Source organism: Mytilus trossulus, chromosome 2 (genome assembly GCF_036588685.1).
Source record: "Mytilus trossulus isolate FHL-02 chromosome 2, PNRI_Mtr1.1.1.hap1, whole genome shotgun sequence".
Lineage (NCBI taxonomy): Eukaryota > Metazoa > Mollusca > Bivalvia > Mytilida > Mytilidae > Mytilus > Mytilus trossulus.
Window position 1 is genome coordinate 78,776,695 of NC_086374.1, and position 18,619 is coordinate 78,795,313.

General features: G+C 31.0%; 1 protein-coding gene across 2 annotated transcripts in view; it reads right to left on the reverse strand.

Annotated features, from left to right (window-relative positions):
* Positions 1 to 663: 663 nt before the first annotated feature.
* Positions 664 to 18,619, reverse strand: part of LOC134708062 (electrogenic aspartate/glutamate antiporter SLC25A13, mitochondrial-like) — a 36,761-nt gene continuing 18,805 nt past the window's right edge. For both annotated transcript variants that reach the window (XM_063568351.1, XM_063568352.1), the window contains exons 11-18: positions 15,350 to 15,443; positions 13,710 to 13,915; positions 13,258 to 13,338; positions 10,277 to 10,417; positions 7,215 to 7,353; positions 6,572 to 6,730; positions 5,590 to 5,680; positions 664 to 4,086 (exon numbers count right to left, since the gene is read on the reverse strand). In XM_063568351.1, the coding sequence (XP_063424421.1) occupies positions 3,927 to 4,086; positions 5,590 to 5,680; positions 6,572 to 6,730; positions 7,215 to 7,353; positions 10,277 to 10,417; positions 13,258 to 13,338; positions 13,710 to 13,915; positions 15,350 to 15,443 (1,071 nt within the window). In that variant the 3' untranslated portion in view covers positions 664 to 3,926. The remainder of the gene's footprint in view (positions 4,087 to 5,589; positions 5,681 to 6,571; positions 6,731 to 7,214; positions 7,354 to 10,276; positions 10,418 to 13,257; positions 13,339 to 13,709; positions 13,916 to 15,349; positions 15,444 to 18,619) is intronic.

Below are 18,619 nucleotides of genomic sequence, written 5' to 3' on the forward strand. Positions count from 1 at the left end.
AATTGATGGATAGACAACAGATGCAATGTGATATATTACATAGATATAGGAAGATGTGGTGTGAGTGCCAATGAGACAACTCTCCATCTAAATAACAATTTAAAAAGTAAACCATTATAGGTTCAAGTACGGTCTTCAACACGGAGCCTTGGCTCACACCAAACAACAAGCTATAAAGGGCCCCAAAATTACTAGTGTAAAACCATTCAAACGGGAAAACCAACGATCTCCACTAAACTCATCAGATTATTAGAAAGCATAAACAACAACAAAGACAAAGACAAACAGCAAAGGCTAAAATTCAAGACAATTGGAAATCAACATATTATAAATGAGTCATCATAATTAACTTGATCACAAGTATCACAATGGTAAAAGATGCTTTAACCTTAAGTATGTATTCTAAATGCAAAGTACTGTGGATTCCTTTATATATGTTTTGGGGGATTGAGGTATATTGTTATTAATCCTGGATATTTGATTTCATGGTTTTGCCAAAGTCGGCATACAATCCTTAAAAATACTCATACATTGTTGAACATTTGAATTTGTGGTTCATGATTACCCATAAGTATCCGATAAAAATAGTGATTTTGTGATACAAAGAAAAGAAATCAAGCAATATCCTACAGGTTTTCTTGTTTAAAATACAAGAACTAAGTGTTTAATTAGGTTTTTGTTTTTATTAAGAAACCATTAGTATGTGTTTTGACAAATAGATAAAAACAACAAAACAATTGATAAAGAATTCTTTAAAATAAAACAAGAACTTGCACACATTGTTGTAGTATGTGATTTGACAAAGAGATAATAACAACAAAAAATTTCGGAAAATTCTTTAAAACAAAACAAGAAGTTGCACACAATTTGCCTTACTGGTAATAAAAGTATCAGAAAAAAGTAAGTAGTTCTAAGTTGACTGACAAATCAGAAAAGCAATCACACTTTACAGCTCATCACCATCAAACTTCCAACTATGTAAAAATATTGTTTTTATTCAACATCCAAAAATTCAAAGTATTGGGGAACAGGAGGTAAGTCTAATGACAGATACAACAGGTTTACACAAGTAACAAGTCATCACTGTTAACCTGCTGACCAAATATACAATTATTCTGGAAAACTGTGACAAAAAAATAGATGAATTGCAATATAGCCCATAATACTGTAAGTACAAGCCCGTACTAAAAGTGGAGGTATAAACAATAAGGCAACAATCAAAACAAAAATAAATTTCACTGATAAACTTAATAAACTGATATCTGTAATACCCTAGATTTAACAATTATTTCATAAATAAATTTCTCTATGTTTAACCTCTTTTTTAAGGATAAAATTAAATTATATTTGAAGAAAAAATGGCATTTCAAAGTGCATTTCTTTTGGACAAAAAAAAATAAATTAAAAAAATTGCACATGCTCTTTCTCAAAAAAAGATTCTTACAGCTTAGGTACCACTTTTGGGACAAATAATAAGACACATTATAGAAAAGTATACTAGCTCTAACTCAACATATGAATAATTCTATCTTAAGGGGGTCTATAATTCAGGTTGATATCTACCGACATACTATTTTTTTTTTATCTTTTTAACTGGACCCCTACTTCAATACTTTTCATAAAAGTTCATCACAAAAAAATTTGTTTACATGTTATTTCATCCCCTTTCTTTAATAATATTTCATGCATAAAATATAAAGAAATAATCTGGAAAGTGTTTGATAAAATTTGCAAGTTATACAGAGTCCACACTAGGGACTAAATTTGTTGACAACAAAAATCAAAGTACAATAACTGTCCTTGTACCAAACGGCCTATAATTAATTCCTGCATAACAACACTGGTTAGATATACATGTAAGAGATGGCATTATGGACGGACTTTTCTACAGACCTTCAGACCACCATTTCTTATGATACTGTGAAATTACTTTTATTCGTGGGGAACCAATTTTCATGGTTTTCGTGATTCCTGTATCCAAGAATTTAAGTGTCCAACGAAATAAAACAACCGTTGTTAAAGTCAAGACATGGAAAGATCTCCATGCAGAATTGATAAGAACTAGAGAATACAATGAATATTACCAAATCGCAGAATACTATAATAGTAGTTACAGGAAAGACGCACTATGAACTACAACTGCAGGCAGAATTATACCCATTTAATCTTTAAAAACCCAAACTGTACAATTTTTGTTTTTTAATTCTCACTGGGACTATTATACTAAATAGTTAGTATAATAGTCCCAGATTCTCGTAATGGAAAAACAATTTGATCAATGGAAGTCAGATTTCCGGTTTTGATATGCTATGATAAAGTGTTCATTTTATATCCTCATAATTCGCGTACGTATGGGAAATAAAAATTTCATGCTGGGCTGCTTTTGATAAGAATGATTTTTCAATTCAAAATACGTTTAAAGCATTTGTTCATGTTACTGTTTTCGTTAGGTGACATGTGTATGGCCTAATTAACACCTTTGATGGTATTTAATCTATTGAGCACTCTAACATGTCTAACTAGGGTTAATTAGTGTGATCACTTCAATATATATGGTCACTACAATTTACACAGGTCAATGTTTACTTTGTAATTTCCTTCAATCAAGCCATTTTGTAACCTTTGTTTCTCATGGCTTATATTTTGTAATTTTTTTTATAAAAACTAAAATCCATGAATTTAAAAACCCACAAACATGTAAATGTTGCTCAAACCACGAAAATTGATACCCAGGAATTAAAGTACTTTCACAGTAACAGTAAAAGGCAAAGAAGTTTAGGAAACTGAAAAAATATGAAAACTTGAATATATAAACCTGAGGCTTTGGAAACAAGTCTGAAAAATTTAGTTCTCAGATTGCTTGAGACACAGTACCTTTGATTTAATCTGTTATCTGGCCTATGACCATTTTATAATTACAAATAGAATTAGGCAGGTAAACATAAAATACTTATAGACAGGTAAACACATTAATAAAACTCAACAAACTCTGAAATTAAACTGTAAATTCAAAAAGTTGTTACTTTCTCAGTCCCATTTATTCTGATTTCAAATATACAAAAATTAAACCATTTACTTATAACCTGAATAAGACTTATTTTTTAGGGTTGAATCAATCAAAGATATTAGTTTTCCAGTTGCTTCCGTTCCCTAGTTTTACTTTCACAGCTGATATTTGTTTCAATCACTAGACATGCTAAGCACATGTGTAAAAATCCTTCCAACTAAGGGTCAAACTAAAGGTTGCATGCATACATACCTAAATGAGGTCAAATTATTGTTTTGCATGAAAGATTAATTTTAAAATGAGGTATTATCAATTTGCTAATTATAATCAAAACCTTTCTAAGTATAATTATTTAGGATCTAAATAACTTGCAGTAGTTTATCCCTATTTATTGTCAACAGGTTCATCTTATCATTTTAAAAAAATCCTTCATTTGAGATCTTGAGTATTTTAAAAATTCTAGATTCTTATACAGCAAAGAAGTACAATCTCTTATTTAACTCTTTCGTACCTTTGAATCTAACTACAATAAAAATGACTAAAGGGTCATTCTAAACAACCTAAAAAACTGTCCAGAAGGCTTAAAACATAGATTTCAAAACAGTTAGTGTTCAACAGGCACTTTCTAAGTGATGGTAATAGGTTAAATTCCTGTTGGCCAGCTAAAATCAACTTTATAAATTCAAAGTTAAAAACACGTCTTTATTTTTCACCATAGCTGACTATTTTGTCTTCCACTATAACAGCCATTTCTTACAAATGTGAACAATTATGTCTGAATTCATCATGATATTGGCACAGCCATTAACATTGATGAAATTATTGTCCAGTTTAAAAAAACAAAACAATAAATATATAACAAATCGCCAACTGTCTATAATTTAAAAATTCTTTATAACAAAACTAGGTTTCAGGAATATTAACCCACACTCTTGTTAAACTTTGGCAACATAAGTCCAAACTTGGCCTCCATTCCTGCAAAAGTTGCCTTTGCAAGTCTATAACCACCTATATGATCTGGATTTCGAGATAATTGTTCTTCAATTTTCGTTGCACTAGCTTCAGATCCTTCAGGTCTCCTGCAAATAAGCACATATAATGTACATCAAATATGCTGAGAAACTAAAGTAATCAAATTATCACATACTAAATATTATTTTTTTTGAGACAACATTCATATAAATATATAATATTCTACATTAAAAGTGGCATCAAACACAAACGAAACAAACTAATATAACTTAAAGACTCATTTATATGTTTTGGAGATTAGTGTGGCATCCATTTTCACTGAACTAGTACATAACTTTAATTAGGGAACAACTGGCGATCTCCTCCAAATGCAGGATATTCTAGCTGCGTTGAAGACACCTTCGGCTGTTGTTTGCTTTTTGGTCAGGTTGTTGTCTCTTTGACATATTCCCCATTTCCATTCTCAATTTTATCATATAAGCTTGAATTGTTCATGTAGTAAAACATGTCAATTTGATATTTTTTCTAATCTTTTTCACAATCATATTTTTTTCTCTCTCTAACACAAACAAATTCCAAATACATACTACAAACAGTTGGACTCCAGAAACAATCAATCTCAAAATCACCAAAAATAAAAGGAGTTTCTCTTCATATAACCAAACATCATGTAAAAATTCAAAAAGGTCCATGGGATGCCACAGGGTCAACCACCAGGACAGACAGACTGATAGATAGACAGATGGTATATCAAATTATGGGGACCAAGTCCCCTATTAGGGTAGAAAAATTTAAAAAGAAAAAAAAAAGGGAAATTCCTTTCCTGGTCTTGTTTGGATGAGAGTTTGAATAAAACATATATTTATCAGTCTAGTAAAATATGAGATTGGCACTCAATACCAATTGATTTTTAATAACTGTTTGATGTGAATAAAACGTTACCTGATGAAAGCATTTCTTTGTTTACATTGAATATGACGTCATAACTTAAATAATGACAAAAAGGAGCCAAAATCTGAAACCTTACGGTATTTCCGTTTTTATCATGTTTTAAGAAGAAGAAAAAATTCATAGACTTCATTCCCATTTACAGGTAATGTCTGCCTCATATTATGTAACAGTATGTCAACAAAAGATATATAATCAAAGTGCTTGTGGGCACTGAAAGGTTAAGATTCCATTAATTTATCAATGGGAAGTAAAATCAAAAATTGTATTGCCAATAAAGCATTGGTTATTTCTAGACAATGGGAGATAACTCCATTTTTTTCTTCAGAAGTCTTAAACAATGACATCATTTATAGTTTTAAGAACATATAATAGATTTATACACCTTGCAAAAGCTATGTAATTTTTTTGAAAAGTGTTACATCTTTTTGGTACTTGAATATCAGTGTATATTGCATTGACAAATTTCTTGAAATGTTCATGGATAGGATGTATAGAATTTTATGATCAATGCACTATATTTTGTGTATCAAAAAGGCAAAGCCTTGGAAGATTTAGATATCAAGTCAGTAACATAGGGTTTTAATTGCATTACATGCAATCTTTCCCCAAAAACTTTTGAGAAATTATGCCTTAATCTAATAAATTTACAAAATTCTTACCTTCCTCCAAAATCAATTCTAAATGTTCTCTGTAATAATTCATATGTTAGCAATGTCACACCAAATTGAGGCGACGACCGTAACACTCGAGCTGAAATAGAATAAAATTGATACCAATATATCACTTAACCTTTATTTTCATGTGTGGTTAAAGAGACATGTCTCAGGTGTGTAGCACTACAGTGTATAAAACATCCCCACGTCCAACCAAAGAGATCTATGAGTTACAATGAAGCATCAAGTTATCTTTAATTTACATTTGGAGTGCGAAATACCTAAATAATACATTGTTGAATACTCTGGCTCTCCAAACTTGACAGTAACATTCATATAAAAGCCTTCAACAGATGTACAGTATGACCTTTAAGTGGAACCCTGTATACTGGTGAAGCTAAGACTATTATACATACTTACCATAAATTTCAAGTCCATTGTGGAAAAAAAAAATTGGTGATCTTAAGAGAAAAATTTCCCTTATATGCAAATGTAAAATTGTCCTGAAACTTATTTTCCTAAGCCAAAATTCCGGAGTTCTGTTGAAAGTTTCACCACTTTTCCATGTCAGTTTCTAAAAGGGATGTCATTTCTTCTCCTGATTCTGAACTAGTGTAAGCCCCCTATTGATTTTAATAGTGATTGGCATTGATGGGGCTATAGAACCTAATTAGAATTTAGATGTACTGATTATATCATTGGTAACCTTTTTATAACACCATAAAAGCCTCATTTTATATACTTCAGCATTGAATTCTTGAAGACATCACCACAAGTGGTGAAACAATACATGTAGACCAATATAAAGCATTTTCAAGCAGTAGTATAGGATGTTGTTGTCTTTTTATAGTTTTAATAATGATTGCTGTTAAAACTATACTTAAGCTTTAACAAGCCTTTATATTATCTCTATCTTGTCTGAGAATGAAAATTATGTCTTTGATTTCCAGAACTTATGCATACAAGACAAAAGTGATATTGTATATACCTGGTGTTCCTTTCCAGAAAGCTGAGAATCCTTCCTCCCTAAGTATAGTTTGAGCACAGTGCATTAAGCCTCTGTATGTTGTTTGACCTTTTCTAGATGCTACCTGTAACCTGGTTTTAATAACATCAGCTGGGGTTGGAATAGCTGCTGCTGGCATACCTGAATTATAAAAGATATTTTGCCATGAAAACACATCAACTAGCTTATTTATCCTATTGAAATTTCTTTTAATGAATTGTCAGTACAAACAAAAAAGTATCTTGAAAAGTGTTCTGTACAGAAACATATTTTAAACACTTAGGTCTGCAAATTTACATTATACCCACAAATGACTCTATAAACCAAATTAAAACAATTAATGATGTAAATTTTGCATCTGTGTGAGAGAAAAACATGAATGGTAGCTATAGGTCATAGTAACTTCCTTTTAGAAAATTTTAGGGCTGAAATTTACCAAACAAATTCATCAAATAACAAAAGTGTTTAATACTTATTAAATAAGTATATTTTCATTTTAATGCCCCCAAAATTGTAGTCTGTCTAACAGATTTTTAAAGTGAATGGTATATATGAATGTAATGAAAAAATATTTTCATCCAAATTTTTACAAACTTAAAAATTCAATGTGATCTTGTATAGTTACCTGCAATAGTAGCTGCCAGTAAAAGAGTTCCAGGATGATTATAACCATTTTCATCAGCCAACATTTTCTTGACATGAGCATAAGCAGGGAAATAAATAGCTGAAAAGGGTATGTCCCTAAGGAAACATGCTCTGGAACCCTACAAAATAAAATATTTTAACTAGATAGTACTCAATATAGATAGCTGTAAATAATAGTGACTGCAAGGGTAACAATTGGTCTCACTATTGAAAGAAAAAAGAATATATCAAGACAGTGGATCTCTCTAAATTGCATAATCAAATTTCCAGAGAAAATTCTGCAGTAAACAAGAGACATGCAAAAACAAGAATTTGTCCAAAGTACACGGATGCCCCACTCGCACTATCATTTTCCATGTTCAATAGACCATGAAATAGGATAAAAAATATAATTAGGCATTAAAATTAGAAAGATAATATCATAGGGAACATGTGTACTAAGTTTCAAGTTGATTGGACTTCAACTTCATCAAAAACTACCTTGACCAAAAACTTTAACCTGAAGCGGGACAGACAGATGGACGGACGGACGAACAAACAGACAGACGAACGGACGCACAGACTAGAAAACATAATGCCCCTCTACTATCGTAGGTGGGGCATAATTTTTTTTTTAAATAAACATACTAGAGAAGGAATCTTGATCTTAAGGTAAACAAAGCAAAAGAACACAAACATATTTCCATAAAAACATAATCTTTGGAATTAACATTATTTGTTTGTCAAGTTCTAATTTTTTTTTCACTGTTATTTTTTTTAAAGTATCCCTTTTATTCCTTTATCAGACATTTTTGTTAAAAAAATATGATATTGAATAATAAAATGTTTTAGAATGACATGAAATGGCTATGCTTTTACATTCTTACATTGGATAACGAAATCATTTGAAGTCCATTGCACACATGTTTAGAAAAATGAGACAAAATTTTATATGTTTGGATTGTCTTCAGGTATATGGTTTGTTAAGATGGAGCTTTACACAAAGGTAGAAGTTCTGACTAATAATTGCTGAGAAATATGCAACATATTAACAAAGGACATACATGTTTTCAGCTAACAGAGGCTAAAAGGCTTGAAATCTTAAAACATGTCAAACCACATTACATAACAACTAAAGCTTTCTACCAAATATCAATAATTTTATTTTGGATGTAACACGTCTTCTGATTGGCTGACGTTATTTTGTTATCAGCTCATAGACATAATAGTCATGTGACTGTGACGTCAACATCATTTATTCATGTGTTAAGAATTAAATTATAAGAAATGACTAATATTTATTCTGTCTATTTTAAATAACATAAAAAATGTGGTGCACACTGTTAAATAACCCCCTACACACGTTATTCAGTGTGCTCCAAATTTGTTATGTTATTTCTTCATAGACAGAAAAAATATTACAGTCATTCCTCAAATAAAGATTAACATAAATTACATGTAGTTAAAGTTCATGGTATGTATCTATATAATTATGCTTTGCAAGTCAATTTTGAAATGTCCTTTCAGAAGACTGAACATCTATGTTAAATGCCTACACAATTAATTTTCAAATTCAATCTTTTGACCATGAAAAATACTTTTTTTTGTTGGAAAAGAGTGGATGTTTGAGAGTGTATTTGTTACCATAAATTTAAAGCAATTTTTTTTTTAAATCTTCAAAAATTTTGAATTTCATGTCATTGACCAATGAACTATGAAAATGAGGTCAAGGTCAGATGAATAATGTCAGGTAGATATGTACAGCTAGTCATTCTTCCATACAACAAATATAGTTGACCTTTTGCTTAAAGTTTAATTAAAACAGACCAAACCCAAAAATTAACACTGAGCAATGAACCTTAAAAATGAGGTCAAGGTCAAATAAAACCTGAGCTACTGACATATAAATCATAAAATATTTCCATACACCAAATATTGTTGACCTATTGCATATAGTATTAGAAAAAAACTCAAAAATTTAACTTTGACCACTGAACCATGAAAATGAGGTCAAGGTCAGATGACACCTACCAGCTAATCATGTACACCTTACAATTATTCCATACACCAAATATAGTAGACCTATTACATACAGTATAAGAAAAACAGTCCAAAACACACAAACTAAACTATAACCACTGAACCATGAAAATGAGGTCAAGGTCAGATGACACCTGCCAGTTGGACATGTACACCATACAGTCCTTCTATACATCGAATATACAAGACTTATTGCTTATAGTATCTGAGATATGGACTTGACCAACAAAACTTAACCTTGGTCACTGATCCATGAAATGAGGTCGAGGTCAAGTGAAAACTGTCTGACAGGCATGAGGAAGGTATGCACATACCAAAAATTACTATTTACTTATAATAAGAGAGAATTTAACATTACAAAAAATCTTAACTTTTTTTTCAAGTAGTCACTGAACCATGAAAATGAGGACATTGGCCATTTAACTGACGGAAACTTCGTAACATGAGGCATCCATATACAAAGTATGAAGCATCCGGGTCTTCCATCTTCTAAAAGATAAAGCTTTAAAGAAGTGAGCTAACACCGCTGACGCAGTAGCCGCCGGATCACTATCTCTATGTCAAGCTTTCTGCAACAAAAGTTGCAGGCTCAACAAAAATCCATATCCATCATGTAAGACATGTATAACAGTAGAGAGACCTCACTATGATATATTATACATACCATGTAAAGTCCCATTAGTCCAACTCTTTTATTACTGTAACAGTAGAGAGACTATGATATATTATACATACCATGTAAAGTCCCATTAGTCCAAGCTCTTTTATTACTGTAACAGTAGAGAGACTATGATATATTTATATACATACCATGTAAAGTCCCATTAGTCCAACTCTTTTATTACTGTATCAGTAGAGAGACTATGATATATTATACATACCATGTAAAGTCCCATTAGTCCAACTCTTTTATTACTGTAACAGTAGAGAGACTATGATATATTATACATACCATGTAAAGTCCCATTAGTCCAACTCTTTTATTACTATAACAGTAGAGAGACTATGATATATTATACATACCTTGTAAAGTCCCATTAGTCCAAGCTCTTTTATTACTGTAAAAGCACTAACTCTAGCACCTCCCACTATTTCTCCTGCAACTTGCAGACGAATCTTAACAATTTCTAAAGGATTTGTAAACATAACTTGTGAAGCACCTGCCTGAAAACAAACAAATAAAAAGTTACGTTAATATGATAATACTTTCATAAAAAAAAAAAAATAAAGGAAAAGATATGGTACATGTATTTAAAGGCCATTTTTTTGCAAATGAATTTACACCAGGTTCCCAAGAGGCAGATTTGCTCACTTGGTGAAAATATGACATTTTGATATTTATTTCAATCATATTGCAATCACTTCTGTTTTCTTATTTAGAGACATTTTTGTATATATCTAACCAGTAAGTTTCAATTTTTTGAAAATTATTGGGTTTGTGAAAAAAGATCACTGTTAAATGGGCAATAAATAATTTTTATCTTATTTTACTGACATTTTTTGGCTTTTAAACTTCCTCTATTTTCACTACAGTTTTTACCAAAGTTAATGGGTAACAAGAGTGCACACACTGAAATGTCTCGCCTTCTTTACTAATCATTGATATTATGTTGAGTCCTAAATATAAAGCTTTATTACAACTGTCACATAAACTTAACATTAACCAAGATAGCTAAACAAAGACCAATGAACCATGCAAATGAGGTCAAGGTCAGATGAACCATGCCAGGCAGACATGTACAGCTAACAATGCTTCCATACAACAAATATAGTTGACCTGTTACTTAAAGTTTAAGAAAAATAGACCAAAACACAAAAACTTAACACTGTGCAATGAACCGTGAAATTGAGGTCATGGTCAAATAAAACCTGCAGGATTGACATTAAGATCATAATATATTTCAGTACACCAAATATAGTTGACTTTTGGCATATAATATTAGATAAAAAGACCAAAACTTCAAAAATTAACTTTTGACCACTGAACCACGAAAATGAGGTCAAGGTCAGATGACATCTACCCGCTAGACATGTACACCTTACAATCATTTCATACAACAAATTTAGTAGACCTATTGCATAAAGTATGAGAAAAACAGACCAAAACCCAAAAACTTAACTATAACCATTGAACCATGAAAATGAGGTCAAGGTCAGGTGACACCTGCCAGTTGGACATGTACACCATACAGTCCTTCCATACACCAAATATCCTAGCCCTATTGCTTATAGTATCTGAGATATGGACTTGACCACCAAAACTTAACCTTGTTCACTGATCCATGAATTGAGGTCGAGGTCAAGTGAAAACTGTCTGACGGGCATGAGGACCTTGCAAGGTACGCACATACCAAATATAGTTATCCTATTACTTATAATAAGAGAGAATTCAACATTACAAAAATTCTGAACTTTTTTTTCAAGTGGTCACTGAACCATGAAAATGAGGTCAAGGACATTTGACATCTGACTGACGGAAACTTCGTAACATGAGGCATCTATATACAAAGTATGAAGCATCCAGGTCTTTCACCTTCTAAAATATAAAGCTTTTAAGAAGTGAGCTAACACCGCCGCCGCCGCCGCCGGATCACTATCCCTATGTCGAGCTTTCTGCAACAAAAGTTGCAGGCTCGACAAAAATCAGTGCTCTAGGAAATATTTAATGTAAGAAGCCAGTTGACAATTACCGTCATGTTGACTTATATGTAATCTTATTTTGCTGAGATTTTTTTTGTTTTAAGGAGGTTCACGGGTATAAATCTTTTTTTTTTCTTATATAGGATTTTATTTTTTTCTATGAATAAACTGTATCCTATACCTAATAGAAAAATAAATAAAAAAATGGGGTCACCATTTATGTAGGCTCACAATCTGCCTTCAAAAGAAGCATGCATTTTTGTTTAGGTAAATTTTTTTGTTGAACTTATAGGAGAAAAAAGGTAATGTCGAAATAAAAAAAGAACTAAATTACAGAAATCCCTTAAATTTTACAATAGTTTAGTGTCAGTACAAAAACAATGTACAGCCTTTTTAAAAAAAATAATTAAAAAATATAGGTCACCAATGAGCTAAAAAAGATATTTCAATTTTAATGCAAAAAAATTACATTTTTTCACCAAAGGGAGATAATTTGGAGCTTTTTCAATGCTACAAACATTTTAAGTCATTAGGGGCCAAAACAAATTGATTTTTTTGGGGGTTGATTTTTGTACCATATCAAAAATGAACAACTAAAAGTATTAAATAAAATTTGTAATGAATTTTTTTTTTCAAAATATTTTCTTAATTTTTTGTACCTGCTAAAAACAGCAAAAATTAATAAAAACCATCTTTCAATTCAAACATTGTTGTCAAATAACTACTGTGAGGGCCCATGGCCATGTTAATTGTAGATTCTTATTAAGCTTAACCTTTGCTAGTTAAACAATTTCTCTCTACATATTATGGTTTCTGGAAAAACGGAAACAAATCATCTTTAAGACATTAACTCCATTTAATGAATGGCTATTATCTATTTTGAATTTATTGAACCATAAAACTAATTTTTGACTCTTTACATTGAATAATCCGCGAAGCGGATTATGTAAAATGTGAAGAGTCAAAAATTAGTTTTATGGTTCAATAAAATCAAAATAAATTATTGCCATTCATTATAAATAAATTTTTATAAAAAATAAGGCTCAAAGAACTGTTTATATTATTGACATTAACAATAACTACGTACACACATGTTGGCGTATGAATACAAAATGTCAGAGTGGGCGTGTCGCTTTAAAAATTGACAACATTGAAAATAAAACTAATAATTTTAACCAATCAGAAGACAGTTAATACACCAAATTTATTTATTAAGGATTCAAATGACAATTTTGGTAGTCTCAATTTTCAAGCTATAGTCATTTGGCAAAGAGATATATGGTTGATGGACTACACATTTGTTTATAGATGTAAGATCTACAATGCACAGCTAATTGAGGACAGAAAAAAAGAAATATACTAACCGTTCCACCAGCAACCATTTCAGCCCAAAGAGGCAGAGAGCCATCCTTATTCATCAACTGGTCTCTCATAAAATCATTCATCTAAAATCAAATCAAAATGTACAATCATTCTTTACTAGTCTCAAAATATTTAAAAAATATAAAATAACAATAAATAATTCACTTACAAAACAATGAAAAGATTGATGTTTCTAACTACCAGAACACATGGTTTTTGTGTAAGAAATATGAGGAATAAGAGTTGCCCTACTGATTACAAAAAAGTGATAATAATAACATTAGCAGTATATTCTTCCAGTAGTTTCACTTTTCAGTAAATTTATAATTTCTTTGATAGAGCAAATGAATATACCTTAACATTGAGTACCATCAAGACAGTTACTTTTTACTTTAAAAAAAAAATAATTCCCATATTAATCAATCCATTGTGTAATCAATATATATTTACTTACAGTCAATTTAATAGCCTTTTCAGGACATACTCCTACTAGTTGTGGTCCCAGGCCACGGTAAAGACCTCTAGCACCTTCATGTCGTAACACTTTATTAAAACAATCCCAGCTATTTTTGTACATCAATTCTCCCACCATTGCTGATCTCTGATTCTGAAGTCTGGTTTTGACAAGATCAATTGGATACACAGTAGTAGCACCGGTAGCTGAAGATAAAAAATGCATATGATTTCATACACTCAAATTGAGAATGGAAATGGGGAATGTGTAAAAGAGACAACCACCCAATCGAAGGCCACTAATGGGTCTTCAATACTGCAAGAAAATCCTACACCCAAATGCAAGCTTCAGCTGTCCCATTAACAAGATGTTTGTACTAGTTCATTGATAAGGCCTTGGTTTTTTAATTTGTTGGTTTACGGCATGAAAAAGTGAGGTCGGTCGAAAAAAAAAGGAAAAATAACCCCAGAAAAATCTCGAGAGATTATGCAAAATAAATATATATTTCACCTTTCTAATAATATGTTTGTTATGCTATTTTGATATCATCTCTTACATTTTAGTTGAAATATTATTGCTCAGCTGTCATAAACATCGCACGACATTGTCTAATAATTTTCCGTAAAATAGGGGGGGTGCACGGACAAAGAGGAAATTAAATCGTCATTTCACAACCAAGCATAACAGATTCGTGTAGCTCTTAATCAATTTCAGAAAAACTTGTTAAATAATGATCTTCAAGCTTAAAGAAAAAAATGTAAAAACATCGTACGAAAATAAGTTTCAAAACACCTGTCAAAAGCGTAGTAGACTCGTCCACTGAAAAAAACGAGAATATCGGATTAATCTGTTGTCATGCATTCCCGTTTTTTTTTTATCCAATTGGACAATATTTTTTTATTATCTATGAAACAAGAAAATTTCAAATGATTTGTTAATATTCAGTACTTTTAACTTAATGTCTTGAACTTCCACCTGTCCATCTTTGGACAAGTCTATTTCTATGAAATGATGCATCTTACGAACTGATGGCAAATAAGAGAAACGAACTTGTTAGGTTATTGGTTTTAAACACAGGTTTCGTTCCGCAAAATTATTTGCGCAAACAACATTTCAAGGTCAGTTATAATTGATTTGTCTATTCTTAGAAACGTAAACTGGAAGTTGTGTTTTTTAACATCAGAAAGTATTATCAATTCTGTTGGTGATTAATGCATTTCATTTCATAAAAAAAAAGAATATTTTAATTATTTTTCAGTGATAATGCATTTGTTAGGGTCGGCGGGAATAAAAAAGCATGAAAAGTTAATTTTATTTTATTCTGGAAATCAGCAAAATTGGGTCGGCGGATCCGTAAACCAACAAATTAAAAAATCTGGCCTAATGATCATACTTAACTCTGAGATATAAATGAATTAAAATAAACAAACATGCAAGACTAGGAAAGGCCAAGAGGCTCCTGACTTGGGACAGGCGCAAAAATGAAGCTGGGTTAAACATGTTTTTAAGATCTCAACCCTTCCCCTATACCTCTAGCCAATGTAGAAAAAATATAACACCAACAGGCAACTAATAAGGGTCAGAGTGATCTATTACTGAGTGTAATAACCATATCATATATTAATATACAGAAAACTAACCTCCAGCTATAGAGCCAAGAAAAAATCTGTACCCAGATTCCAAAACACTCAGTAGTGGAGTTCTTTCTGCTCCTTGTTCAAACCGTAGTTTTTCCTGTAGAAAAAAAAAGAAATTCAAGAACAGAAGGTATGCAGCCATAACTTAAGGCCATCAAATACAGTTTCAAGGGAGTTAACTTTTGGTGCGACGTTAAATGTTTGAATTCCTGCAAAATGTCACTTTTTGCTGGACGTCATGAGTGTAATTTTCAGTAATAAGAAACACAATTTGGATTTTTCAGTGCTCTAAATTCTGTTTCTCCTGCATGCTCACTTCTAAACCATTACTATAAGTGTATTTGATTCTAATTGGATAACAGTCTAATAAAATCACAAGAAATAAAACAAATTATTGTTTCTGTGAAACAAAATATCGTATAGTAAGCAATCTTAAGGGCATACGATACAGTTACAGGGAAGGTAATGACGTTGCTAACGTAATTTGTTATTTTCGCGACGTCAAACTGTTACATATCGGGAAAAGATGCATTTTTCGACTGATTTTTATCATTCAAACTGATTTAATTTGAAAACAAGTTCATGGACCCCTATTTTTCAAAACGGCATTTTGTTTCGTTTTGCAGGTTTTATGTGACCCAAATTTTATAATACTGTAAATAGAGGATTTTTTTTAATTTCGATAAACATACAGTAAAAAATGACGTTTTTTCCTCAATTCATGAACATTTGATAAATATGAGTTATTTCTGACTAAACAATTGCATATTTTTTTAGAATATTTATAAAATACAGAAATTATCGATTATTTGACATAAAACAATTTGTGTTTATCTTTAATAACAAAAAAGTTATGTCTTTCTTTAGAAAAAGAAATTACAGCCACAAATCTGAATTTTAAGCAAATATACAAAATTTCGACCTCATTTTTCTCAAAAAGTAGCACATGAAGGTATATTTTTTATTACATATTTGATTTAATCAGGTAAAAAATAGCCTATATGCAAATTTTTATGAACTTGTAAATACAGGATCAAAACTGTATCGTATGCCCTTAAGTCGACTGACCCTTTTGGTGTTACTAATATAATGCATGTCTTTAATAAATTTTAGTATCATTCATCATCCATCATTTTGTCCAGATCTGATTTTCTGTCATTTTATAACAGCACAAAAAACCAATGATATTTTAAAACTATTACCGAAAATTTCGGTACATGAAGAAGTAAGCTTCCAAACTGAACAATTTATTCAATTTATTTATGTTAAATATATAATGTTATGCTGCTTTTATTAACAATGATACTGACAACTTTAATAAAAGAACAAAGTTCCTATCTCCTCCATGTAGCACATATTTTATCTGACAAAAGGCAATAGCCATAAATATTTGTATACGCCGGTAAACATTTTGATGGGACGTATTATGATATACAAATGTCTGGAGGAGCAACTGTTGTAGGAGTCTCCCAATTTTATTTAATTATAATCATTGACCAGAATAAAAGTCTAATTTTATAAATAAATGTTAAATTCTAAAAAGTGATTAAAATGTGAATAAAGGGATTGTAAGGAGTATTGTAATAAAACAGGAGCCCACAAAACAAAACAAAACAAAATACAACATCTAGAGGTCAACATATAGTATCAATTAATAAACTAGTGTGTACATAACATTTACCTGTATGTCAAGTTTTAACTATTGCTGAGTCTTTAATTTTAAAAGCCGTAAAAAGAGAAACAGTACGTAATAACTTTTCTTGAGATTTTTCTCACTTAGACCACCGACAAAGAGCTGTATTTATGATTCACATGATTTTATTTCCGAAAACAATATTACCAATTTTGAAAGAAGCTCTTTACAAGCAATATTTATGCATTTGAATAATGTCACGGGTAATTTGCAAAGATAACGTTGAAAAAGTCTGCCAGCAACGTTGTGCACTTTAGCGCTAACGTTGAGGTTACAAAGGGGGATGCAACTTAGGATAAATCGTGTTTATTATAGAATCCATTACGGTGACATATATTTTACATTTCAGATTTAGAGAAAGCATGACAAAATGCAGTTTATGCAGAAAATTGATAAAAATGACATTTTCAGAAACACTTTATTTCCATATTTTTAGGTTTAAAAAAATACCACTTTGAGCATCTGATCCGCAATGTCAAGCAGGGCATGAATAATTATATAGTCATTGGTGTAGGGATTTATTTTTTTCCTTATTGTCACTTATCACAGCTTTAGATTGAACCGGATCTTAGTAATTCACGACGAAGAATATTTGCCCCCAAAAATTTAATAACATTGTCTATCTTTTATACAAAATTGCACAAATCCGCACTTTCCAGCCTCTATTTTCTCGAAAACAAGCACTATGACCAATGTTTTATTTTGTGTTTTATTTTATAACTCGCCAAGACCAACAGCATATTTCAAAATTATAAAAATGACATTATATCGAGAAACTGCAATCGGATGCCCTTAATTAAGATTTAGAAATTATAAAATTTCAAAAGTTTCTATCTTCTTTATAATTCCTACCTGTCTCGGTTGAAGGACAAGCTGCTGTAGTGATAAATAAGCCGTTTCAAGGTATAGTAGTGTGGGGGAAATCCAAACAGAATTTAATAGACTGATTAAAGGATTTTGGTGGCCAACCAATCAAAAACTTTATGTAGACGTATGGTACATCCAGAAATGGAAAAGAACTTTTTAACATATAAAAAGTAGGGAGAAATTACTGAAAAATTGCATCTTGAATAAAATAAAAAGTTTTGTTAACCAGATGCTTCGCAGGGCATAGCTTTATACGACCACAGAGGTTGAACCCTGAACGGTTGGGGCAAGTATGGACACAACATTCAAGCTGGATTCAGCTCTAAATTTGGATTGTGATTAAATAGTTGACACAGCATAGGTTTCTGACACAGAATGAATGTGTTCTAATGAACTTAAAATTTTTGTTTTCTCTTAGAGCAATTCACTATGCTGTTCAATATTAATCCTCTCAAAAAAATGTTTGAAGAAATTTTCTTTTTATTTATAAAATTTCAAATGAGAAAAATTGAACCCAATTTTTTAATCACATCCCCCTTTCCCTTATTCCAAAACTAATCTCTATTAAAATATTCTAATGGAGTTTGCAACAATAACTACTCATTTAAATACATCATAAAATATTAAGATGTAAAAAAACTGCTTGTTATCACTGAATGGTAAAGATTATTTAAATTTGTCAGTTGGTAGTAAAAAGTGAATATACATTGTAT